At 32.5% G+C, this 27803-nt stretch overlaps 1 protein-coding gene across 1 annotated transcript in view; it reads right to left on the bottom strand.

Moving 5' to 3' along the window:
- Positions 1–22270, bottom strand: part of LOC148284216 (polypeptide N-acetylgalactosaminyltransferase 1-like) — a 62688-nt gene extending 40418 nt beyond the window's left edge. The window contains exon 1 of the mRNA XM_088242477.1: positions 21805–22270. Within this exon, the coding sequence (XP_088098603.1) occupies positions 21805–22150 (346 nt within the window). The 5' untranslated portion in view covers positions 22151–22270. The remainder of the gene's footprint in view (positions 1–21804) is intronic.
- Positions 22271–27803: the final 5533 nt, after the last annotated feature.

Raw genomic sequence — 27803 nt, 5'->3', positions numbered from 1 at the left:
AATCTCTTGATACAAATATTTTATTTTTTATTTTTTTTATTATATTGAAAACATATTATACATAATTATATACAATTTTCCCAAGGAGTTTTTTTTTTAAAAAAACTCATTTAGGGACATACAGATAACATTTTTTTTAAAGACGTTTTAAATTTTAAACTATTATATTATTTACAAAAGCAGAAAAATTAAAATTATGATATACTACAAATTAAAAAGGGTATGAAAAATACTTGAAAATAACAAAATAAACAGAATACTAGGCATGGAAATAAATTCAATATAATGTTTACATTATGCAATCTGGGAAAGAAAATTGAAAAAGTTTAAAAATTACATGTATGTATATATATACATACTGAACTAGTACAAAATAAAATCATTTTTTTTAATTAACAAAATGATTAACAAATTTAATGATTTTTTTATAATAAATACTAACGCACCAGTTCGTCGGTACTAAATTAAATTCTGACACTAAAGTGTCCAATTTCTTAATTAATAATAAATTTTTAAAAAGCATTTAATTTCATTTGCTTTGATTGTTGCTTCTTTTCTTGCAGAATCATAGCATAAACTACAAATATTTTAATATTCTTTGAATTTTAATAATAATAAAATCATCGTCATCATTATTATCATTCCCTTTCCGCACCTAATGGTGCATAGGGCACTGCATTGGTACACCAATTGCAATGTATCTTGATCACTTTTTGTTACATGAAGGTAAGATGATCAATCTTACGCTTCAAATACCAGTCCGGGGACTATGAAATATTCCAGCGTGAAAACACCCTTTCAAATAAATATTACGTATCAACCATGTCGCGAATCGAACCCGAGGCCTCTTGCATGGTAGGCAAACGCGCTGACCATTATACACCACGAGGCCGACTAATAAAATAAAAAATATAATCATACCTTTTTATTGTTCTCAAAAAAAAAACGAAAAGTAACTCGGAAACCATTTCACACACACAGTAGGCTGCTCGCGTACGCGGTAATAGAATAGAACAACGTGTAAAAGTGTGTCTGCTATTAGAATCGCGGCGGGTACTGTCGTCTGGTGTCGGCCGAACCGGAAAACCCAACCCCACGAAATACTGCTAGGATCTTAAAGAAACACGATGGCATCACATTTTATCTGTAATTTGCAAATAAATGTGTATATAACAAACGCATTACTTAAAAATTGAATTATTTTTTCCATCTGTCATTGTCGAAGAAACAAAATGAAAATTTCGCTAGTGTTGCCAGGGTAGATTTTTTTACCCTACTTTGCTCATCTAATAAAAGAACTAATGAAAATTACACCTCGGATTAAACAACGCCGTAGGGGACATTTGAACGACATTATCTTTAAAACATAAAATATTATTTAACATGATATAAAAATATCCGTTTTATGTAAAATAAAATTTGTTTTATATTTTAAGTTTAAAGTTCATTAATTCAATTACTCTTATTAAATAACCCTTTATTTAACTACTCTGTTGTGTCAATCAATGTTTCCGCGTACACAATAAAATTTTAGATAAATTAACAGATTACTTTTTTTTTACCTTACATTTGTGTTATGTTTTTTTTTCCCCATCAAGTAACATTACGCGGCGGCATCACGAATGCGCGCGGCGAAAGTGTGTCTAAGTGGGGGAATTATTGGACACAGTCCGATGTATTCAAATATGATTCTACGCTCCTTCTGGACTATTCTTAATTCTATGACTCCCACACTACCAGAAGTCAAAAGGATACAAACTCTGAAATCGGGCGATGAAATTTCAGGTTTCTGGGCCCCAAAATATTCAATATGTTACCCAAACATTGCAAAACTATGACCCGGATTCAATTCAATAAATTTGTAAAAAAAATGTTTACTAAGTTTGGGTCGAGAAACATTGGAAAATTTACTCAAAATACATTCTTAAATAATAAATTGTATTAATTAATATTGTCTGACTGTATAGTAAATAAACTAGTAGGTAGTAATGTTATTGTTAATTTTTGCATAAAAATGCTTGCCTTAAAACAGGCTGTACCTAGTTAGGTAGACTAGACATGATCCAGAGAAATATATTACCTAAGTGTGTATGTAGAAGATAAATTAATTGTTATTTTTGTTAATAAACTATGATTATTATTACTATTTTTAATATGGTAAACAGCAAACATTTGGTTTAAATTTACTAAAAAAATGAAGAAAAAAAAGGTGATCGTATATTCGGAAAATCATCAAGGTGTTTCCCACTCAAATCCCTTCCGCTAAGGAAAATCCAGCCCTTAACTCATTTCAAAAATAAATAAATTGTAAATAACTGTAATAAATAAATAATTAATTCAATAAAATGAAAACAAAACTACTTTGTTTTTAACCACTTATATTTTTTTATCTACCGACCGGTTTCAGAGCCGACACAAGCATCTTTATCAATTTATATTTAACTCGTCATTATCATTCCCTTTTCGTACCCAATGGTGCATAGGGCACTGAATTGTTATACTAATTGTAGCGTATTTTGATCCTTTTTTGTTACGTGAAGGTAAGATACGCTTCAGGTACCAGTCCAGGGACAATGAAATATTCTACTGTAAAAACACTCTTTTAAATAAATATTTCATGTCGGGAATCGAACCCGAGACCTCTTGCATGGTAGGCAAACCCGCCGATCATTACACCACGAGGCCTCTTCGCTCCCTCATATATTTAACTAGGGCAGAAAAAAAAGCAAGTGGTTAAAAACAAGGTTGTTTTATATTTTTTTTATTATAATGAATAAACACAAAGTTACTGTTTCAAATATTTTTTAAAAATTAATTTAATCTCCAAATCGCCATAAAAAGCTTAACACTTTATCTTATATGGTGTAAATTGTAACAACGGCATTTTTATAAGCAGAAAATTGCCTATGCAATTTATACCGAAAAGTAGCATAATCTTATCACACTCGTAAACACCGCTAAGCGTTAAGTTTATGGTCCGTACAAAAACAGCTCGAGACAATTTCGCACCTTTAGGACGAAAACGACTCGACTCAAAAAACAAGAGATTATTATTTATTTTGTAAACGAATTTAAACTGTATTTATTAAATACGTTTATTTAATAATGTTAACGAAAAGGCGGACTGTAAATGAAAATCGAATTTCATTCAGTTTTGTGATTGGGAAATATTTGAGAAAGGATAAGGAACATGGAATGGATACCTACCTTTAATATTTTATTTTTATTTTATTTTATTTGGGAAATCAACAGCTCTACATACATATTTATAGTAAACAAACAGATACAGTGTATAAACTCAGAACTAATAACAGATTTCCACGTAGTATACAAAGTTAGTAAATAAAATATATTACATATTAAATAAATACATACAATTTATACATTCAAAAATGTTATTTTCATGTACTCAATAATCAAAGATTTTTTTTATATTTATTTGAAGAACATTAAGTTACTGTGAATTGGGCGGGATTGGGACAAGAATGCTTGAAGAGAGGATAAGGAGGGAAGGGAGATGTACATATTTATTATTATAATGTCTACTAAGTTACATAATACATTTTTAGTGTAAATTTTAAATCTGACAGAGTGATGTTTGTGTAATCTATATTTTTAAATTTTGTATTGTACACTGAAAAAGTCCCACGAAAAAAAGCATATGATCTGAATGTTCTTCAATTTCTGGCACTGGATCACAAAATGAACTATAAAATATAACAATGTAAAAAATAAATATGTGTATACTCGTATTTATGTTTTTCCTTTTTTTAAAAAAATGTTATTACTATTTTATTTTATTTTTACATCTGAGCATGTTTTTCATTCTTTATTTCGATTCTTAATTTTTAATTACTCTTACAAATTTTCTTCATTTTTAATATTATTTCCATTTGTAAATACTCACTACAAACTACAAACTTTAAAATATCTTTTTTTCACTTAAATTTTAAACAACTTTAATTTGTGTTTTTCTTTTTCCTTCTCTTTTTTTATACTTTCATAATTGACCTTACATAGACCTTACAGAAACTTCACTGGTCCATTAGAATTAAGTCTAATTGTGTAAAATATTAAACTTTGTAACTGTACTGTATGTTTCCTAAATAAAAGAAAATAAAATAAAAATGTTTACCACGACGCGCGACGATTCCAAACACTTTTTTATTCGATTTTTTAAATTTATTTTTAATATATTATATGGGATATGTATTGAATAAACATGTTAGATTGTTCTTAGAATTTTGACACGAAACCTAATCTTATATCTTCCATTAAATTTGTATTCATTTTACGCCGATTTTTTTTACGCCGGCGTCTCTCGAAGCGGAACCGGAACGACTTTTACCTGTATAAGTATATATTTTTAATATAAGTCTTTTATACCCAGCCAAGAAATAAAAATAAAGGCGAAATTTGCATATTAAACATTTAGTTAGTATATTTTTTAAATGCCTTCATTTTTAATAGTTATAAAAAAGATAAAAATATAGCTGTAATAGTCGTATGAAAAATTGTAAGACCTTGGAGAAAACATGTTTTAAATATCTGCCTCAAAATGTAGACAAACACGATTGTGTCTAGAACGTGAATACATTTTTTGCGATATCTTTCTTCAGAGTCTCGATTTATACGTTTTCATATTGACAAGACCAAAATAATATACAAAATGTCAAATTTATAATGGACACCGTTATTAGTTGCTATCACTTTCACTATTGTAAACGAGTGAGAACGAAAGAGATAGTGCTCCTTTTGTTATGTTGACCATTAAAACTTTTACTTTTCAATCAAACTTCCAAGTCCATCAGTACCCAAGAATAAAAAGGCGCAACCGTTTACAGAGCCGGTCATAAGCACAAAAATTGATCTAGGATTATCAAACACGAAGTTAGGTTTCCAGCAAAACTTAAATTTTAAGGATATTTAGGAGAATTGGAATAAAAGGAACAGCAATACAATGTTAAGTATAAAGTTTGTGGTTATTCATTATAATAAAATAAATAAAACAACTTTGTTTTTAACCACTAATTTTTATTTTCCACCGACCGGTTTCAAAGCAAACATGCTTCTGAATTCGCAAACATCTGATAGAAAATAATCGTAACTTCAATAAAGACACTGGATCAAAAGTACTTCATGTTGAAAATAAAATATTAAAAGTAGACAACTTAGAAATCTTAGAAATTAAAAAACCGATTCATAATAAGAAAACAATAATCAATAACCAAATAAACAATATTTCCTTTAGTCCTCTCCTGTCTAACTTCGAAAATAGCGATATCAAATTACCCCCCGTGTAAGAAAAAAACGACTTGATTTATTGGGTCCACGTGTAGTATTAAGTGAACATGATAGAAATAAAAAAAAGAATCAATTCATTAGTTACGTAAACCTTGACGAAGAAGCTTGTTTGCTTTGAAACCGGTCGGTGGAAAATAAAAATTAGTGGTTAAAAACAAAGTTGTTTTATTTATTTTATTATAGCAATTCAATGGTTCAAAGAGTATCTGAGTGACAGATTCCAAATAACAAAAGTGAATGACGAAGTTTCCGAGTCGCTAAAAAATATCATTAGGAGTACCACAAGGATCTGTTCTAGGACCAGTTATATTTATTATATGCATTAATTATACTGTAGAGACTTTCAAGAGTATGAAGGCTGTCTGGATATCGGATATTTATTAAGAAAAAACCAAATGCCGCCTATATATCGCCTCCATAGCACCTATTCTCCTCTATGGATGCGAATCGTAGCTCCTCACTAGCCCAAAACAGCAAAACACTAAGTTTTGAGACCAGGTATTTCAGAAAAATCTTAGGAAAGTAATTAGAGATTGGACGCAGCAAACTCCGGTGACAACTGTCATACAGCGAAAGCGATACGGTTGGCTTGGCCATGTACTGCGAATGCCTCCTGAGAGCCTTAACCACGCTTGCCTCCTTTACAAGGCATCAGGTCCTGAACGTCCGCTGCAGACTGTTCGTCGGTATTTCATGTCAGGACTACGGAGCGCGAACCCGACTTGGGAGGATGCACAGGAGCTGGCAGCCGACAGAGATGCCTGGAGGATCTTCGTGGACACTATGCTCCAACTAGGGAGCGGACATGGAATGATGATGAAAGACATTAAAATATTCTGAAATAAGACTCTTTGCAAATGATGCCTTAATATATATGTCGGAAGAAAAGTAGAAAACAATAATGGACAAATTGAATCATTATCTAAATAATGTATCTATGGCTGAAAATGTATAAATTGAAATGAAAGGTAAACAAAACCAAAAATTTATGAAAATAGGAAATATCATTATTTAGGAGCTCTGCGCTGGTTTGGACATGTAGAGCGAATGGACAGCGAAAGAACGTCTAAAAATATTCACAATGCGAATGTTGATGGATGCATAAATAGAGGAAGCCCGAGAAAGACATGACATGACGAAATCCAACAAATACTTGAAGATGGACATGTCAAAGGTGGGAAAAATCGGCGCGCGTACATGAGAAGATGTATGAATGTAGAAGAGGCGAGATCTGTATGCAAAGATGTAGGGATGTAGCGTTCTATTCTTTCTGCCTACCCTTCTTGTTGTTGAAGGAAACAAAATAATAGAAGTAATGAGGAAGTTCAGTGTTTTTTGTATTTTTTTTTTTTTTTAATAGACTATTAAACTAAGCCATTTTTTTTTATATATAAAGGGTATTCTTTAAACCCTGTCACATCCGAAACCACAATGATCAGTATGGGCAAGATAACATATTAGGATATTCAAAAAAATATTTAGAACCAAGAAAATTAAAAAAAAAAAAAAATATTAAAAAAAAGAAATGGTTGCTTACTTGTGCAGGGGAGAAGTGAGGGGAGTTCGGTTGTCGGGGTATCAGGCTCCCCCCTCCCCCCTCATTTTTCCTCTGCGGAAGTAAGCAACCATTTGTTTTTTTGATATTTTATTTTTTTAAATTTTATTTGTTCTAAAAAAATAATTTTATGTGCCAATATGTCTCCTTGCTCATACTGATCATCGTGGTTTCGGATGTGACAGGGTTTAATGAACACCCTGTATGTATCGTATTTTCAGCGCTATGATTTTCATAAGTTTTTTATTCTGAAATAACTCCGCGTGTGACGTCACAGGTTCTTCTAAGTCAGTTCTCCCGATTGGTTGGTTTACGGTAAGCAAACCGGATATCCTTCACAGCTCTCATATCATTGGTTGGTTTATATGAACCAGTGACGCCGCTCGAAGTAGAGCGTTTTTGTTTAAATATTTTTATTATTTTTTTCGTCCATTTTCAGGAAACTTTGCCTTACAATTTAATGCTCCAATTTTTACCGCGCGCAAGAAAACATTTATTGTATCCAATTTCCCGTAGGGCTGAAGTTCCTCATTCCCAAGTCGGTATTAATTTGCAGTGTAATTACTATTAACTATACCAATATGTATATTTATTTCCTTAAACGGTAGGAATTATATATTTATTATTGCAGGCTTATTCCAACTTATATTTCAACAATTTGCCTTGATGCCCAAAAACCCCTGACTGTCAAACCAAGTGATCGAAAGAGTCGAGTTTCAAATAACTGGGAGTATACGTTACGAAAAATGGCGGCTTTTAAAAAAGAAAAGAACTGGGAGTGCGGCTAGGAATAGCAGGCACCACATTAAACTGAACGAAGGCCTTCTGGAGACCGGATATTTACTCAGTGAAAATCAAATGCCGCCTATGGCTGCCATATCACCTATTCTCCTCTACGGATGCGAATCGTGGGCCCAAATCAGCAAAATACTGAGTTCTGAGAATAGATGTCTCAGAAGAATCTCGGATTTGCGGTGATTTAACTAATAAGACTGTCGGTGGTTTAACTAATAAGAATAAGACTGTCGGTGGTTTAACTAATAAGACTGTCGGTGGTTTAACTAATAAGATTAAGACTGTCGGTGGTTGAATAAGACTGTCGGTGGTTTAACTAATAAGAATAAAGCTGTCGGTGGTGTAACTAATAAGAATTAAACTGTCGGTGGTTTAATTAATAAGACTGTCGGTGGTTTAACTAATAAGATTAAGACTGTCGGTGGTTTAACTAATGAGATTAAGACTGTCGGTGGTTTAACTAATAAGAATAAGTTCTGACAAAAATACGAGTACGTCTCGAAATCAGTACACATTGTTGGTACGCGAAGTAAGTTTAACTTAAACAATTACTTTCTATCTAAATATTAACTTTGTAACAGCCATAAGGGCATTAAAATATTTAGTACATAACATGCGTAAAAAACTGTTGGAAGTGTTGAAAATATAATTTGAGACATTAAAGTAACGCTTTCTTGGATTTAATTAACACTTAATGATTGTTGTGTCGCGAGTGATAAATGACCTCCTATTTTTTATGATCGTAAAAAGTTAAGTAGTAATAAAAATGTCTAGAACAAAGAAACAAATATTCCATCATCATTATCATAAGCTCGACAGCCCTGGGTGGGCCTTGGCTGAATCCAGAAGTCTCCTGCACTCTTGCCGGTCTGGTGCCCTTCCTCTCCAGTTCCTCACTTCCAACATTGTCACATCTGCGCTGATGCAGTCCATCCATCGCCCTTTGGGCCTTCCTGGTCTTCGTCGTCCTTGTGGCACAGAGAGAGTTAGGCGTTTTACGGGGTTATTATATCCCATCACTGTTGTTAAATTATTCGGTATAAAAATCTATATAGAGACAGCAGAGATGGTACGGCAAGACAAAGACCACCCGACCACACAGCAAAAAAAGCAATGCCTATGGATCTTCATGTACTGTAAACCTAAAACCCATGCACGCGGAGTACCTATCTAGCTTATATACAGTGACCTAAAGACCCTCGACTGGATCGTCAATGGGCAATTATCGTGGATTTTTTTTATTAGCTTATAAAATTATCTAAAAAAAATCACAAGCCGATCGGTACTATTCTTATTAAAATCTGTTAAGAAATAAGGGAGATATAAATAAATAAATTATAGTAATTTGAATGGTGCCAAAAACAAAACAATTCGTGACGTCATCAAGTATGACGTCTTCGGATGTTTTGTGACGTCATCGGATTTTTTCCATCAATGTCTATGGGTTTTATAGAGTATTGTAGATAGCTTCCTTTTTCTATGTGTCGTTTGTTTACATTTTCGGCGTCCTGTCACTTATCAAACATTACGAGTTGTGATTTATAATTTTCATGACAAATTGATAATTCAATTTATCATTATCATCATAAATTAATATTTAGAAGAGGTTGAAAACCATAAAATAATAAAAGAAATGTAAGAGATGTAAGATGTAATCCGTTTTCATTTTCATTCGTCAGTGCCTGGAACTGAAGTGTGGAGTGGATAATGGGGGGGTGCTTAAGATAATATGCATAGACAACTCTCCTTATTAACATATTACAACAGAGATGAAGAACGTTTAAGAGAAGGTAATATAGAAGAGTATATTCTTCTATATTACCTTATCTTAATTGTTCTTCATCTCTGTTGTAATATGTTAATATAAACAGCTCCCCAGGGAGTTGAATCCAGTTCTTTGGACAAACTCAAAATATTGTTGAACTCTCCTTATATTTCTATCTGTGTCCTGTGGCATTACCAACATTAAAATGAATGCATTACTCGTCAACTTCTGTGACAAAATTTATTACCAACTTACGGAACCACCGTTTTCGAAAGATCTTATTTTCCAAACGAAAATAATGAATGAAAATATTCATTATAAGGCCTAATATAAACACTAGGAGAATCATTAAAAATATTGAAGAATTTAAGGAATGTAGATGTTCAAATATGGGCAGAATGGTGAATGTTACACGGTGTGTAAAGTGGCCACTTAAACCAGCCAATGACAGGTCATAAGCCCTGTAAATGCCTAGACTTCCATATTACCTACTCAATAATGTTTTCCCTCTCTGTTGCCATAAATTTAAATCTGAATAACTCCCTAGGGAGGAAATCCAGCCAGTCTGTAAGCATTTGGACACACTCAAACATTGTTGAATTAACTACCTGGTAAGAGAAGAAGTATATAAATTGGAAAATTATTTTCAGGCGTTGCCTAGTAAGTGATTTGGTTCAGCCGGATGAATCTCACCCACATAATAAAGGTTTCAGCTCCTTTACTTCACAAAAGTCCACAGATGGAAGAGTTGAGGAAATGTTGATGTTTTAACATGGGCAGAATGGTAAATGTTACACAGTGTGTAAAGTGGCCACTTAAACCAGCCAACGACAGGTCATAAGTAAATGCCTAGACTTCCATATTCCCTTCTAAATAATGTTTTCCCTCTCTGTTGCAATAAATTTCAATATACTCATGTGTCTGCGTTAATTAATTGCTCGTCCCAAATCAACACAGGACTTTTAGTTCATGTAGTTGGGACTTATGTCTCAAATAATGAGATTTAGGAGCTGTTTTGGACTATAAACTGACATACAACGAGCATATAGATAAAACAGTAAATAAATCACTGAAATTACTTGGCTTCATTAACAGAATATTCTCTGATTTTACTAATGTCCGTACAATCAAAACTCTTTATTGCTCAACTGTTCGCCCTCTTCTAGAATATGCCTCCTAGAATTGTGGTCTGGTCTCCATTCTATGTCAATCGCATAAATCACATTGGATCAGTCCAGCATCGCTTGCTTCGAAAAGTAGCGTGGATGCTTGGACTAGAGAGAGGTAATTATTCTTATGCTGATATGGAGTCAATGTTCAAAATTTCTAGTCTACAAAAACGTAGAATTAATATTGACTCCATGTATATGTTCGGCATACTAAATGGTATAATCGATGTTCCGTCATTACTGGAACAAGTAAAATTCCATATTCTGACTCGTAGTTTGAGAAACAATGAAGTACTGTTCATCGATCAGCATAGGGCTAACTATGGCCTTAATTCTCCAATGACCCGTCTTTGTCGTATTGTTAACTCGAGACAAGATCTGGACTTTTTTGGTTTAAGTTTACAACGATTTAAACGAGCACTAAATAAATAGTCCAGCTCTCGTCTCGATGTCCCTTATGTTTGTCAATGCTTCTTTTATCTTAAAAAAAAAATGTTTTAAACTATTCGTTTATTGTAATATTTAAACCCTATAAATTGTATACATGGACAATGTCCGTTAATAAATAAATAAATAATGTGTAATAAACTGTCTTTAAGTGATTTATAAAATAAACAAATATTCGCGTTTATGTACTTATTCATTAATTTTTGTATATGATTGTAGTGAAACATTTTCGTAAAAAAAACAGGTAACACGTAAATGCAGTTTTACCGACGATATGTTGATCTTGATAAATCCCAAGGGGTGGTATCCAATCACTGGCCTTCAAGCATGTTCGCAATCTCAAATATTGCTAATTAATGAATTGATTAACATTGATTTTGACTTTTTATCGTGAAATCAGAATCGAAAGTGGACGAGTGTAAAAAATACATGAAAAAAGGCATGACCATTCGACCTGATCTATCTCTACGTGCGACGCTGAAACACAAAAGCGGCTATCTCCAGCCACCGTCATTTTTGAGATTGTTGGCGAACATGACTTCTGAAGAAAACAGCTCAACCCTCCCTCCCCGGTGATGTGTAGCCAGTACACATTGCGTCTAATAACTATAATATCTTTATAAATATAATCAATATTGGGTTTACGTTTTCAGTATTCCTCCATTACACATTTACGTATCGACTGAAATTATTTGTTATTAAATAAAAAGTACGCATTAGGCACAATCAAAGCATTTTATCGGAAATCGGGGATAAATTACAAATATCATCAAAAGTATACTCACAGTATACCAATAACGTGCGGCGTTTGCTTTCAAAATAACTCGTAGTATTTTTTTTCTTTTCTTTTAAATTTACATTTAATTACTATTCATTTTATGTTCGAGAATCTATTTTAACTTACTGTGATGCTACTTGTGAAAACCTGTAATTGGCTTATTTGTTATTTGTTTTGTTATATAAATATGATATAATTATAGCTGTTGGTTATCCAAATAAATAAAATAAATAAAATAAATAAAATAAATAAAATAAATAAAATAAATAAAATAAATAAAATAAATAAAATAAATAAAATAAATAATAAATAAATAAATAAAAACAGCTGGCGTTACTGTCACGTAGTCCAGTACTAGCTTCTTTGTCAAGATTACTGTAATGGAATATACGCAAATCTCCCAAAATATCAAACTAATAAACTTCAATCTGTTTTCAATGCAGCGGCGAGGCTTATTACGGGAGTAAAAATATATTCTCACATCTCACAACATCTTCGAAATTTGCACTGGTTAAAAAGCCCAGAGATAATAAAATACAAGCTGTGCTGGACAGTATTCAAATCCCTTCATGAAATGGCTCCAAAATACCTATCGGACCGACATATGTATTAGAGAAAATACATGTCAGAGAAAAACTACTTGTAGGTCAGCATTTGATTCAGGAAGAGGAAAACTTGTCGAAATTCGGCGCTCCCCAAACACTAGATTTGGAAATCGTGCTTTTGCCGCCGCCGGCCCCTCTGCCGCCTGGAACCGATTGCCTTCAAACTTACGAATCATCGACAGTCCCAGTCAGTTCAGATCCCAACTAAAATCCCACTTCTTTAGACTATCATAACCTCAATTTTAAATCTGGAAATATAATATATCACTCTAGTTTAGTTAGAATGTAAGTTTAGGTATACAACTGTAAAGCGCCCTTGAGGTGATTTTTCACAAAAATGGCGCTTTATAAATCAGCCAAATATTATTATTTTATGAGTCGCTCTCGAGAAGTTGGCGCGGGTGCACGTTTCGACCGAGTCGTTAGCGAAACCCAATGGTTTTTCATGTTTTCAGCAGTTAGATTTGAAATATTATCATATTTGAATTAAATTATGGTTAATTAAAGCCATTCCCTATAAATATTACATTTTTACCTTTTTAAATTTGTTATTTTTTTGACACAGCACCGGAACGCGCGGTTGTTTTTAGGACAGTAGGGGAAAGGTTAAAAGCAATGTTAACCGGGGCCGCGATTACAATGGGAAGCTAAGGACGTCATACATTCGCCATGACGGATAGTTGAAGATAAATTCTCCCGGGCGATTATGAAGATACACTACCGACCCCCAACCTTTAAGATTTGGGTAGGTACATCGATGTGTTACAGAGAGAAGCGTACGCCAGAGTACACATATCTACGCACTTAAGTGACATACCTTCATTATGACGTCAAATTTGAAGATAAAGTATCCCGAGCGATTACGAATACACTACCCCCCCACCTTTAAGTTTTGAGGTAAGCACATCGGTTTGTACCGACGGGTCTAGTACCTCATGGTACACGTATTTACTCATTAAAAGTGCCATTTTTTTCCGCCGAGCAGTTTTTACTTTAATTATAACTTATTTTTTAATCGCTCCGCTCCGCCAGTTTTTATCAAATTTGAGAGAAATAAGTCGAATTAAATTCTGACATACTTAACTGTCAGTTTTGAAAACTAAGGCCTAGATGCACAGATAATGCGGCTAGATTCTGCCCTATTAACATATAAGAGCATCTAGGCGTAAAAATGTCGCCACCATAAAAAAAATAAAATAATAATCTGTTTTACTATCTACCTGAGTGTACGTATCGAAACGTTCAAAGAGCAGGCTTTGTAATCGCTCGTTAGATAAATTCAGAAGAAAGTTAAGCATACCGTCTTGGTAATTGTCAAAAGTCACATAAAAATCATGTTGAAGCGAGCATTTTTTGCTTGCATTGGGATAAATTTGAGTTTATAATCGCTTTGAAGTGGCCGTTTTTTATCACCGAAGCCCATTTAAAACATAAATAAAAAAAATATTTTAATTAAGTAAGAAACGCGGACTAAATTTTCTGGGTCATTCGTTGGTTGGATTCAATCATATGATGTCGAGATGGCAAGTCGGTAGAACATACCGAGGTAGATAAAGATAGTACGGAAGTTAAGTATACCGTCTCGGTATGTACCAAGGAAGATAGCCATTTATTATCTTCTATCTAGCCTAATTAAAACTTTTTGGACCAGTTGAAAATTGTTGTAGTTTGTGAAATTATTCGATCAAACAATAAAAGTTTTAGCTCTTAACTTCACAAAAATCAACATTGAAGGCATCCACCACATACCCGAATCCGTTTTAAAGACCAAATGTCTTTCTTCGGATTCACTCATACAAGCGAGCAATTTTTTATTTTTTTTCATTACGAATTGAATATTTTTCTTCCTCTACTAACCAAATTCAGTAAGGAAAAGCGCGAACAAATATTTACATTTACAACTTTCGATGTCCCTTTCACGAAATGTGAATGTTCAAACATAGGCAAAATGGTGAACGTTACACAGTGTGTAAAGTGGCCACTTAAACCAGCCAATGACAGGTCATAAGCCCTGTATATGCCTAGACATCTATATTATCTTCTTTTTATTTAAAACGTCAAGTGCAAAGAATAAGTACTTTGGCAGACTTATTGCTAAAAGCAATATCTTATTTATTTATTTAACTTTTTGTACATAATGTTATTTGTACATTGGCGGGCTTATTGCCAAATGGCAATTTCTTCCAACCAACCAATAAAATAAAAGTTTTATTTTTATAATTCATGTTACAGAACACATTCAATAGAAAAAAAAGATTAAAACGCTAAAGATATAAATAAACGTATTTGTTTATACATTTCCTTAAATCAAAACAATTACTCAATGGGAAAAAGGAAAAAAGAAGAAAAAGGAAAAAATATGAAAAAGGAAAGGAGGAGAGATTAAGGAAGAGAAAGGAGATGTTTCTTCGGACGTGATTTGAACAGAGATATTTGATGAGAGATGATTCCACAAATCTTATCTTCCGATATCTTCCAGCCAACCAAAAAACAGATTCGTCAAAAGAAGATATTGGTCAAAATTTTGTACTAAAAAATCATAAATATATATCAAAAGATACATACATATGATAAAATATAAAAAAAACACAGTGTGTAAAGTGGCCACTTAAACCAGCCAATGACAGGTCATAAGCCCTGAAATGCCTAGACTTCCATATTCCCTTCTCAAAAATGTTTTCCCTCTCTGTTGAAATAGATTTAAATATAAATTATACAAATTAAGAATCACACATAATCAAATATACAAAATAATGGTATCATTAAAATCAACAAAATAGTAGTATTAAAAAAAACAAAATAAGAGTATCATTGAAATCAACAGAAAAAGAATATTTATATAAAAACATAATTGAAATGATAATGGCGGCCTCCGTGGTGTAGTGGTCAAGACGCTTGACTCACGCACGGAAGGTTCCGGGTTCGATTCCCGGTGAGAACACAAAAAAAAAAAAAAATGTGATTTTTCTCAAGCCTGGTTGTTCTGTAATGTAATTCACCACAGTAATTGGGCCTCCTGGCCTGTTGTGGTGCAAAAAAAAAATGAAAATGAAATAATTAAGATATGTTTTCTAGAAACTCACTCAATACTTTAGTAAAAAATATAATAAATAGAAGCAATAAATCATATGCCGAATAATAGTACGTACTAAATTAAATTATACAAAAATACATAGTGAAAAAACATAAAAATATCAACATATATAAAAAGCAAATATGAGTAAAAGTATGGAAGGAAAGCAGATTTGTCAATATATACTATGCTCAAGATTATTTTTTGTATTTATAAAATCTGAAGTATTTTTATTTGCTTTTTAAACAAAGATTATTTAACACTCATTTAAATCTCATTTTTTGAAAATTTGTACTTACCAACTTGTGCCAGAGACTCGACGATAAAATGCATGTGGTTATATTGCCGGCCTTAAGACGAAAAGTCGTTTTGCTCAGTTTCACCAACATTGGAGATAGGCGCATTTGTGTTTTAGGGTCACACTTACAATCTTATAGATATTGTATAATTAAATGTTGTGTCCCAGTTTGATTAATACATTTGAGACACGGACAAAATACAAAAAAATAGGAAGAAAAAAACTAGTTTTATTATTCAGAAGTAAAAGTGAGGCTCTATCGAATAGTTTATTTTATTTTATTTTATTTAGAAAACATACAGTCATACAAAATCAGTATTAAAAACAACAATTTTTTAACATAAAAAGACCAATTAAGTTTTCATAAATTAAAAAGATATAAACATTAAATGTGACAAAAAATAAAAAATAAATAAGAATTTTAAGTGAAAAAAGGATAATTGTTGACATTTGCGTTTTCCATGGAGGTAATAAATTAAAATAAATAAAAATACCGAATGTACACTCCGAGCCATCCACGCACGCACATGAACGCACATATAAAACATACACAAACATATACATTACATGCGGCACATATACATAGCATAAACCACTCGAGATGCACATTCAGCAACTATCCCAAATAATCGACCCCATGAAGAAATTTTCTGTACAAATGCAACGTGCAGTTAAAAATGTCTACATCAATACTGAGTCCGTTATAATTTCTACAGGTACGTCTAATGAATGAATTCGAGGTACAATTGTTTTTACAAGTTGGTACATAAAAAAGGGAATTTAATCTAGTATAGCGAAGAGGACAACGGAAACCAATATTTTGTAAAAGATACGGCGAATCAACTATGTTATTGAGAATTTTGAAAAGAAAAATTAAATCATATCTAAGGCGCCTTTTTTGTAGTGATTCTATATTAAAATTGATCAAAGATGCGCCGTAATCATTTTCAATGTTACCAAAACGATATTCCAGGCTCCTTATAAATTTCTTTTGAATGTTTTCAATTTGATTAAGTTGTGGCGTTATTTGAATGTTTCATCAATAAAAAAATCATTTCAAGATGGACGATTATAAAAACATAGATAAAAAGTCAACCATATTTTGTATATTTATCCAAATGAGGGTATCAGAAGCAAACTTAGGAATCTCCATTGAAGGAGTTACTGAAATATTTGCGAAAAACTTTGAAAAAAGAATTGCGAGATTTGTAATTATGCTTCACCACAAACTCAATGGAGAATTTTTGCAAGCTTTAGATACGGTTTTGAATTACGCTATTATTTAGGTAATTCAAAACTGTTATTGGCATCAAAAACTAACTTTCCGTTTTTGGTGGAGATTAGAGGATTAAAAATAAATTAGAGCATTCACTTTCACGGCGAAGTTCCTCGAAAATGTATGAAAAAATTAATAAAAATTGTTTTGATAAAAATAAACTACATCACAAGTTCTTGTGAATCAACTTATCAATTCGAGCGTTGTTATGTGTTGTGACAGATTTCCAGTTTGGAAAGCCATTTTTTGCCATGTCAGCACGGCTCGCCGACGACAACTCTTGACGTCACGGGCGGAGTAATTTCAAAATTACGAAACGTACAAACAATCATAACAATCATGACATTGAATATAAAAACATATTTTAATTTTTGGCTAAGTTCAATAGTCTATTGCAAATTTTTTTTTAAACCCACTGGACATTCGTAAAAATAAGGCTAATTTTGGGAACTATGTTATTTGATTATATTGTTTATTTAAATATTTGATAAATACAAAAATACGCATGATTTGCTTTTTGCATAGTGCCGTGCAGAGGAATGCACTGTACAAGTTTTAAAAATATTTTTATTATAAATTTACAAATAATATTTGGCACAGTATATTGCGCTATTGCCAAAAGAATAGAAAGTAGTATAATCACAAATTGGTACATGATTACAACACCAGGTTTACTAGTATGGAAGAGCTAGCTGTTCCTAGATATTGCAATAAATATGGCAAAAGGACACTGCAATACAGTATACCGAAAATATTTAACATGTTACTAAACAATATTAAGAATAGACAGTTAAATACAGGATTGAGACGTATGCTCAAATTATTTCATGGAAAAAAGTTATTAGTATTTATTAGAGTTTTTTCATTTTAAATAATGTAATAAAATATGGTATAATATGTAATGTTTTTAGAATAAAATTATTATTAATGTAGGTTAAGTAAGAAAAATAATCGAAGCTATATATTAGAACCTGCTGACGAGTTGTATGCTTACAATTCGGCAGGACTTTAATTTTAAGACTATTGTGTAAATATTAAAAAATATTTTTTTTTTAATTCAATAGAAAGTAAAATAAGCTATTGATGATAAACTTTTGGAATGTGCCTCCTGTCATAATTATTGAAAAATTGCATCACAAAACCGTACTGGCTCGTAAAACAACATGCAGTTGATAATAACCCAATTCTTTTTATCCAAATATTATTCATAGACATAATAATTTTTACTTAATGCTGCCAAATTATTAGTTTGAGCGCCCACAACTCGCTAACCTTTCCGGGGCTAAGCGGGGTATCTAAGCTCCCCCGGTAATATATTTTTTCAATAACTTTTTCGTTAATCATCGAATTAGTTTCATTTTTTGCGTACTAAATAATGTTAAGAATGTATCAACATTATTAAAATATTTTTCTGCCCAATTCTTTGATCAATAATTTTCATTTGCCTTTGCCTTATGTTTAAAATTCTTTGATATGCTGGTCAGTTTGCAAGTGTACTTTTTTCCCAGCCGTAACCACAAAAATCCAAAACACCTGTACACCGCATAGAAAATATAGATACATGAAATAAAATCAGCAGAAAATAAGGAAATAATAAAGAAAAATTAAATAAGAAATTATAACAAAGGTATGCAGCAAATTAACAATAAATAAAGGGTTTAAATATAAAAAGTATTGAAGTAACAGAGGCGATGTATCATAGCGTAAACAGTCAAACAAGTATAACACTTAGTACATTTTTATAATTTAGAAAAGAAGTGATTAAAAAGTAATGATTTTAATTTGTATAAAGATAAATGAAATAAATCTAAGTTTCCATGTGTGTTAGCTAACATGTGGAACCGTGGAATAGGTGAGTATTTAGCATAGTTTAAACTATGCAAATCAACAGCAAAAGAAGTATTTTGTCTCGTCCCACGCTGTCTCACATAAAAATTCACACAATTTAAAAGTTCGGGACTGTCAAGAACATTATTGAATAACTTGAAAAGCAGCACTAAATCTGAAATTTCCCTTCTATCACAAATACATATTATTTTAACTGCTTCATTAAACATTTATAGTTTAGCTCTTCAATTGGAATGTTTAATTAGAAATTCATAAATCTTAAAAACATGTGTTGGACCTTCTCCACACTGTCCATATGTATTATGTTTTATCAATAAATAAAAAATATTTAAAAATAAATGTATTTATGGAATTTTAGCTGGGGTATTCCTGATACCTCCCTTAGGAACTCGTATATTTTTTTCACGTTCAGGCTCGGAAAGGTTAAAAAAATATTTTTAAGTATTCAAATTAAAAATATTTACAGGTTATACCTTAATATATGTCTGAATAATCTTAATACAGTAGGTGTTGAAATCAATACACATTTCGTCATAATCATCAATACTTTATCCACACAAAATGGTGTATCCCTATACACTACTGCATTGTCGCACCAACCGCAGTGAACATCTTCAAATACCTTTTTTTAGAAATTTACTACAAGGTGTTTTTTTTAATATTTTAACATTAGTAATCCAGATTCGTTTTTGGTAGATCCCAATTATTTATTTTCACTGGATTTTAGGGAATGCAAAACTAATATTAACTCACATTTATTATATTTTAAAAAAGTATTCCTATCAGCACATCCCTGTAACTAAGAAGAGCTTCGCAATTGCGCCGCTAGGCGTAGTTTGACGTTTACAAAAAATAATATTAATATTTGAATATTAATTGTTTTAGGCTTTGTAATCACTCATGAACAAGTATTTACCAATGGAAAGTTACAAAATCCTTTTTACCATGTTTAACCGAAAGGTTTTTACACGCTTTTGTAACACAAGCAGGCGTTTTAGTTTCGATTCTAAACGTCATGCCTGGCTGGCGGTCGAAGAACGACTAAAAACGCGTTGGGCATGACTGAGCGTTTGGACATGAGTTAAGTGTCATCATTTGTACAACGAGTTTTGAGACTCTGATTTTCTCCTCATTGGTAATCTTATCTTTTTTTTCATCTCTAGTTTCATATATTGATTAAAATTAATTTTATTTTATTTATCCGCTTAATTATTTTATGTCTAAAAATTTCTACATTATATTGTATTTGTCGTTTAGCTGTGAGCGAGCCAATTTCTTCGTGCATTTTTTCTACATTTTTATTTATGCATATTTTTTTTAAATATTTTTTTCTTTGCATTACCCAAAACACTTAATTAGGTTGAATTGACCAAACCAAATTCGTTTTATTCTGTTTTTAAAACAGTTTTGTACAACATTTGACGTTTAATCCTATGTGTGGCCCATAGAATTAAAAATAGTCCAGAAACCGCATACGCACATCAAACAGAAGGCGACTCAACTACCCATAAATAAGTAGGTTTACATTTTGACCCAATAGTTTCTTTGTAGACGTCACTCAGTACGCAACTCCTGATTTGAATTCAACCATGCCGTGTTGTGTCCTTTTAAAGCGTAGAAATACTGCTAGGATCTTAAAGAAACAGGATGGTATCACATTTCATGTGTAATTAACAAACGAATGTTTAAGTAGTAAATGCATTACTTAAATTTATTTATTTTTTCCATCTGTCAGATTGTCGAAGAAACAAAATGGAAATTTCGTTAGTGTTGCCAGGGTAGATTTTTTTTAATAAAAATAGTTAACAAAAATACAACAAAGGCATGGCCTGTTCGTGGGTATACAAGAAATGTTTATGAAATTTTGCTCCTATAATTTATAAACAGGTATAATATTTTTTGTGTAATATAAGAAAGTGAAAAGAAAATATTCTGTAAAAGATTATGAGGTACCTTTTTTATTTTAAGTAGTTAAAAAGGAAATAAAAAATATTTTTAAAAAATATAAATATTCCTTATTATTAGGGCGACAAAATATATCATGGAAAAAAAGAGTTAATATCTTTAACAGTGTTTTAGTATGTCCAAATGCTTGCAGACTGGCTGGAATTCCTCCCTAGGAAGTTACTCATATTTAAATTTATTTCAACAGTGAGGGAAAACATTGCAAGACAATGCCTAGACTTCCATATTCCCTTCTCAAAAATGCTTTCCCTCTCTGTTGAAATAAATTGGAATATCTTTAGTTTGAATCCAGGATAGTGCGTGTTTTTTAAAAGGAAAATTTTGTATGTTTGGGATCAATGAAATATTATCAGTAAAAAAAGAATAAAAAAATTTTGGGCCTATATAATATGCATGTCTCTGTGCGAGCCTCGTTTTACAATGTGGTATTTCTAACACACGATTCCTTCTTTGACTTGATCTATTTGAATTACTTGTAAATACATTTTGGTTCTTATTCTTTATAGGGCATGCCAATGCATTATAATATAATACATAGGCATGCATATGTAATACATATAATACATATATATGTCAAAGGGAAAAACGAATGAAAAAACAAAAGAATCTCGCCTCATTTTTTCGGTTCGTCCGTCAAAACAGAATCGCAAAAAATATTCTGTGGGAATTGAATTAAGAAATTGAAATTCAACGCGAAATAATAACGGAAAGCTATGTTATTATTCTCTAATAAAATAGACAATGCACGAGCCAAACTAGTCCAAAGTAATCGGTACAACTTTCAACCAACACTCTACTTATTTGCAACTAATAAAAACGGAAAACGAAGAACCGGGGACACCGCTATTTGCTATTTAAATGACCCAGATTTTAACAATAGATTCAGTGTAGTTTAATTGTTTTTTTAATACTTTTTATATACATACCTTCTAACGTTCTACTGAAGGATATTTTCTTGCTGAGACATTCGTTCAGCGCAATTCGTTTGAGATCTTCTTCGCCTTCCTCTTGTTCTTTTCCTTCTAAAAGAACTTCTTCGCCCATGTCTCCGAGTCCTGGCACTATTCGGGCCTCGTCGCTGCTTATTTCCTCCTCGTACAACTTGTCTTCGGGCGTCACAGGCACGTCGCTTTTCAAAAACATCATTTCATAGGTCGCATCTTCCTTCTTGCGCGACTTGAATATTAAAAATATGGACGAAAACAAGAAGAAAAACACAAACGACTTGAGCAGGAATGAAAAACGTCTTCTGAACAACCACCTGATCAACATTTTGGGATTTTTTATTGTCAGAAATAAGAAATAAAACTATTATACTTTTTAGAACTACGGCCGATGACACTTACGCAAACCGATAGACGACCATGTTGTTGTTACTAAAACTGAAAATGTGAAGTATTCTTGTCAAATGACATTGTTGACACTAGTGATGGGCATAACCGATTATCATATTCGTATCATTAGATAATTTAATTATTCCCTAAACGATTTATTTTATTAATACACAATAATTAAACTATAAGTGGTATTCCAAACGGTATAGCGCGCGTAGATAACGTATTTTTACCGCATTTATTGTAATTAATATGCGCTAAAAAAGCGTTCTTTATGCGCATTATACCTTTCAGAATACACCAGAGGTGATTTTCTGAACCACTCTCGCGGCACGAGAAAACTGTTTTTCTCGTGTATTTTGTATGTAAATACACGAGGTAATACAGCCGCGAGAGCGTTTGAAATACCAGCCTAGGGTTGCTATTCTGAATCTTTTCGCAGAGGTAGAAAATATTTCTGCTGTACCTAAGGTAGGTATTTTTACTTTTCGCACGATGAAAAACGTTAAACATGATGATTCTCATTTAGAACATTATTGCGACCTTAAGCATGAACTGAAATATTTCATTAAACCGCATTAGTATTTTTTTCATTTTTAAACAGTTTTATTATGCCGAATTATGAAATAATAATTCTTAATGTGTTTATTTGCAGAATTTTACGTTGTATCATAAGTTTGGTCATGTATAAAGCAAACCGTAGTAAAAAAAAGGACAGCTAAAGCAAATGTTGATGGATGTTGAAAGTAAGGAAAACTGATGAAGACAATTATTTTGATCATGTCCAAATGTTTGCAGATATATAATGGCTAGAAAAATATTTTTACAGCTTTTTAGAGAAAAGTGAAAAAAAAAAAATTATGTGAACGACAAAAATTAATAGTTCACACCTACTTATTTAATGTATAGAGGCACGAATGGACAAGTAATTGAATCTGAGTTATATATTGACGAATTTATATTATCAGTTGATAGACTAAAGCAATGATTTATCTCTGTATTCACTATTGTTAGGTACCATCTTAAGGGTACTTAAATCAAACAATACGTCCATTAAAGCGAAAATTATGATCCGTATGTTTTCCCTTCTTTGATTTGAATTAGTATATTTATTTTCTTATAATCGTAAACTGCTTATTCATTTTGTCCGTAACTGACGTCAGCTGATCGATTGGTAATTCTTATAACCGGTTATTCATTATTATACATCACTAGTTGACACGCTGCAACAGGTGAAAAGTGTTGCAATATATATAAAATACACACATGACATAAACAAACATTTTATTTTCAAGTAAGTACCTACATTATCACATTTATTTTCATAAATTTACATTCAAAACTAAGATTGTAGGGAAAACGAGTCGTATTGATTTTTTGTGTTAAGGATTGTTTGGTATTATTTTTTACTTTAATCCTATTTGATATGATTCATAGGGCCAAGCGTTTTATCGAAATGGGAAAAATATGTTCCGTAATCATATTTTCCTTTTTTCAGGCTTCCAATTTTGATACAACTAACTTTTGATAAGCAAAAACCTATAAGGCGCCATTTTCGTAATATGATTCCTCCAAAGCGATTTACAATGTGATTCATGAATAATGCTTCACCTTCTTCTTCTTTCGCCGGTCCTACTGGAGTTTAGCGACCATCATTCTGAGCTCATCACTATCCTGGATCAGTCTGATTAGCACTGCTGCATCCGACACACCGAACCACTATCTAAGATTTCTGAGGCGTGATACTTTTTTCGTCCCATACCCCGCCTGGCCTCTAGACTTGGGTTGCCATATTTCACTAGGGCCTTGTCGGGACGTTTTGGAATGGGGGGGTATGTAGCAACTAAAAAGTCGATTTTATAATGATTTTTCTGAAATATAATAGAAATGTTTTTCTTACATTTTATGTGGTGCTTCTTGCGGAAGAAGTACCGCTGGCCATATTTTTTCTTTGACTTAATATTAACGTAATACTGCAATATTGATTCTAAAGTCCCTGGCAGCAGATGACATTTTTTATCGTTACTTTTTACTGGGCCAACATCAATGATATTACTGTTTCCGCTTTAGTTTTATGAGCAGGAATGGAAATTAAATACTTGCTCAATTTTAAAAATGGACAAAAAACATTTTTCTTTTACAGAACCTATCGACTTCCACTCTATTGAGGCAAGTTCAGCTTCCATGAAGTTCTTTAGATACATCGATTGGTGAAAGCATTTGCCACCTCATTTTCACATTCATAGTCAGTACCGCCTTAGAAGATTTTTGTTGATTAACAGCGTTGCACTGTGTAAGTTTAAATTGGGGTATTATAGGTTTCATGGGGACGTCGGAACAGAGGCCTCAATAATGGTGACAGTTCTGATACATCGGGACGGATGGCAACCCTTCTAGACCCTTCCATATTAATTTGAAGAAGGGGATATTTCTCGTTGCGGAATATGTGACCCAAAGTATGAGGATTTTCTTCTATTGACAGTGGTCAGTAACTCCCTCTATTCTATGCAATTGTTTTAGGTAATAATTAAGGTCGCCATATTCTTTTAAATAAAAACCATCATGTTTGTTTTTCAGTGTAAGTATTTATTTGATGTTTAATCATCAATGTAGTTGCATGGAAAAAATAAAAATTGACAAATTAACAAGCAGCCCCGGGGTGCAATCATGAATCTAATCCGGGGTAGAGAAGAAAGAAACATGCTTCATATATGATCACACTGATAATTAAATGTCAGAATCATCAGTGTGGCCATATATCGTCGGGATCGTAGATGCATGTGATTTTCTACAACTTAGTGTATTTTGTATGTAAATATATGAGATAATATGGCCGCGAGAGCTTTTGAAATACAGGCCCTGGTAGATTATTTAAAAAATATTTGTTTTATCTATATGACAAAAATATAAATAAAACAAGGGAAATAAAAGTTATCAATTTATTGGAAAAACATAAATTATAGATATTGCACGAATATTAAATAATTACACATAAGTATTATTGTTAAGATATACATATCTCATGAAAACAAATAATTATAACTGGTAAAAATAGAGAAAAAAAATTAGAATTACATCCAAAAAATTCAAGATTCAAGGAAAGTGTTTATATTTTTCTCACAGCTGCATATTGTACACGGTAAAAATCCTAAATACACAACTGTGCGTTTAATATTTTTTTATTTATTTGTTATATATACGGCTTAAGTCAATTAAAACAGTTACATGAAGAAACATAAATGCAAGAAACTGAACAAAAAGAACATAAAACTATTTAGCAAAGACAAACAAGGGCAAAACGATAATTGTATACAATATATTTAAAAAAACGAAAGACCTAAAACTTTGAGCTAAACCATGCCAATCCAACTTCGTCCCACACTGTTTAGTCGCGAAGAGATCTACGAAAAGCCGGAAGATCTATCCCAAAGAATTCCAAGTCGTGTGATGAATTGACTAATCTACACATTCTGGACATTGGGGCATAAAAACCAAAGTTGCTCTTAGAAGATTTTATAAATAGCAGATTTTGACTTCTGGTGACACGGTTGGGAACATGAAAAGAAATTGATTGCAACAGAGATGTGACATCACTTAAAGCATTAAGTATTTTGAAAATGCACGTAAGGTCTATCTCAGTTCTACGTCTCTCCAATGAAGACAGATTGAAAGATTGCTCTATTTCAAAATAGGAAAAATTACCCCTTTGTAATCCGAGCAACCATGCCACTTTTCTTAAAAAACGGTGTTGGACAGACTCAATATGGTCAATATGAGTCCTGTAGAATGGAGACCAAATAGGAGAAGCGTATTCTAGATGGGGTCGAGCTAGTGAGCAATAAAGAGTTTTGATGGTATTAATATTTTTGAAGTCCGCCGTCACTATTGATAACACCGAGAAAGAGAGAATTAAGAGATTTGTTTACAATATTATCAATGTGTTCACGATAGCAGAGTTTACTATCTAAAGTAATGCCAAGATCCTTTATTGACGAAACCATTGAAAGGGAAGTATTTTTTAGTTTGTAGTTGAATTGTATAGGTTTTTTTCGTCGGGAGAAATATATTATTTTACATTTGTCAATGTTAAGTTGAAGGCAATTGATGTCGCACCAATCATTAAAACAATTAATATCATGTTGAAAAAGAAGACAATCATTGGGAGATTCAATCAGTTTAAGTACCTTGTTGTCATCAGCAAAAAGCCAGAATTTTGTATTTCGAAAAACATTGATAATATCATTTATAAAAATATTAAATGATAATGGAACAAGGTGGGCTCCTTGAGGTATTCCAGAAGTAACAGTGATAATATCTTCACAAATGACATTAACCCTGATGATGGATGTGGCAATGCGATCTGAAATGTCGGAAAAGATACGAACAACACACGGCGTTATGAATTAGAGAAACTCATGTATGGGTTCTTCTTCCTTTCGAAGAGGGATCCAGAAAGCATCGCTGAGGTCCTATTTGGAACTAAAACGGTATTCCTCTACCATGAAACTAAAATGAGGTGAATGTACTGACCATGTGTATTTGGTAACTATGCTGCAGTGACGGGAACAATGAAAGCTTTTAACTTCACAGTATGATTGTAAATAAATTTTAAATTTTGGCTAAGCAAGACAATTATATACATATTGCAAAAATTAAAATAGTTGGAATGTTAAGTACTTTTCTAAATGATAACTCGTAATTATATTAATCTAATGATATAATAATTACATTGCATAAACATAATATTTTTAATCTTACTAAAACATTACACCGTATTACAAGTACCTAGGTAAGGAGCTGAGAGATCCGAGATCGACAGCTGCCCATGCGACGATGAAACTCCTCGAGATGTCTCTCACCTGTTGATGCATTGCCCCCTTTTCAGCTTTCAAAGACAACAGCTGGAGGCGCGATGGAGAAACTTGGGTGAAGATCTATGCGACATCCCATCGGTGATAGGTAATAAAGAACTCACACGAGAAGTAGTATCATACATGGTCAATATAGTGCAGGTAATTGGTAAAATAAACCAAAGTAGGAAACAAAATGCCGAACACTCCTCTAGGAGAACGGAAGGCCTGTTGACTGCTGCCAACAGGCCGGCTTCTCCTGAAGAGTTTTAAGTGGTTTCCTCTCCACATGAGCAAATGCTGAGAAGTTCCTGATTGGCCCACATTAGTATATCCCTCCCGATCCCAACAGTTTATATAAATTTAAAGAAATTTAACTGCAGAAAAATCCACTTTTTGAAATACAAACCTGGGCAATGGGATCACACTCATAGCGGTGTGATCACAGCAGATAACGAGAGGATTAAAGGCGAGTTTTTGGCGCCTCAAAACCAAAACCAACCAGCTAAGGGAAGGTAACCCCGACAGAAAAATCCACCAGAAAAAGCAACAGGAAACCACTCTGGTCATCTTTTCCCAGGAATCACTACGGCGAGTACATCAAAAAGCAGTCGTCCTGGCTGCGAAATATAAAAGTAGCGCAGGACAGATACAGATGCTTTCGCTGTAGTGATCGCCAATGTCGGGGGGACCCGGCAAGGCACTAGAAGAATAAGATAAATCACCACCACCGTTTATATC

This window comes from Micrasema longulum, unplaced genomic scaffold, assembly GCF_059751315.1.
Source record: "Micrasema longulum isolate JH-2025_06_02 unplaced genomic scaffold, ASM5975131v1 h1tg000140l, whole genome shotgun sequence".
Lineage (NCBI taxonomy): Eukaryota > Metazoa > Arthropoda > Insecta > Trichoptera > Brachycentridae > Micrasema > Micrasema longulum.
Note: the sequence above shows the minus strand (reverse complement) of the source record. Positions and strands in the feature narration are given on the sequence as shown.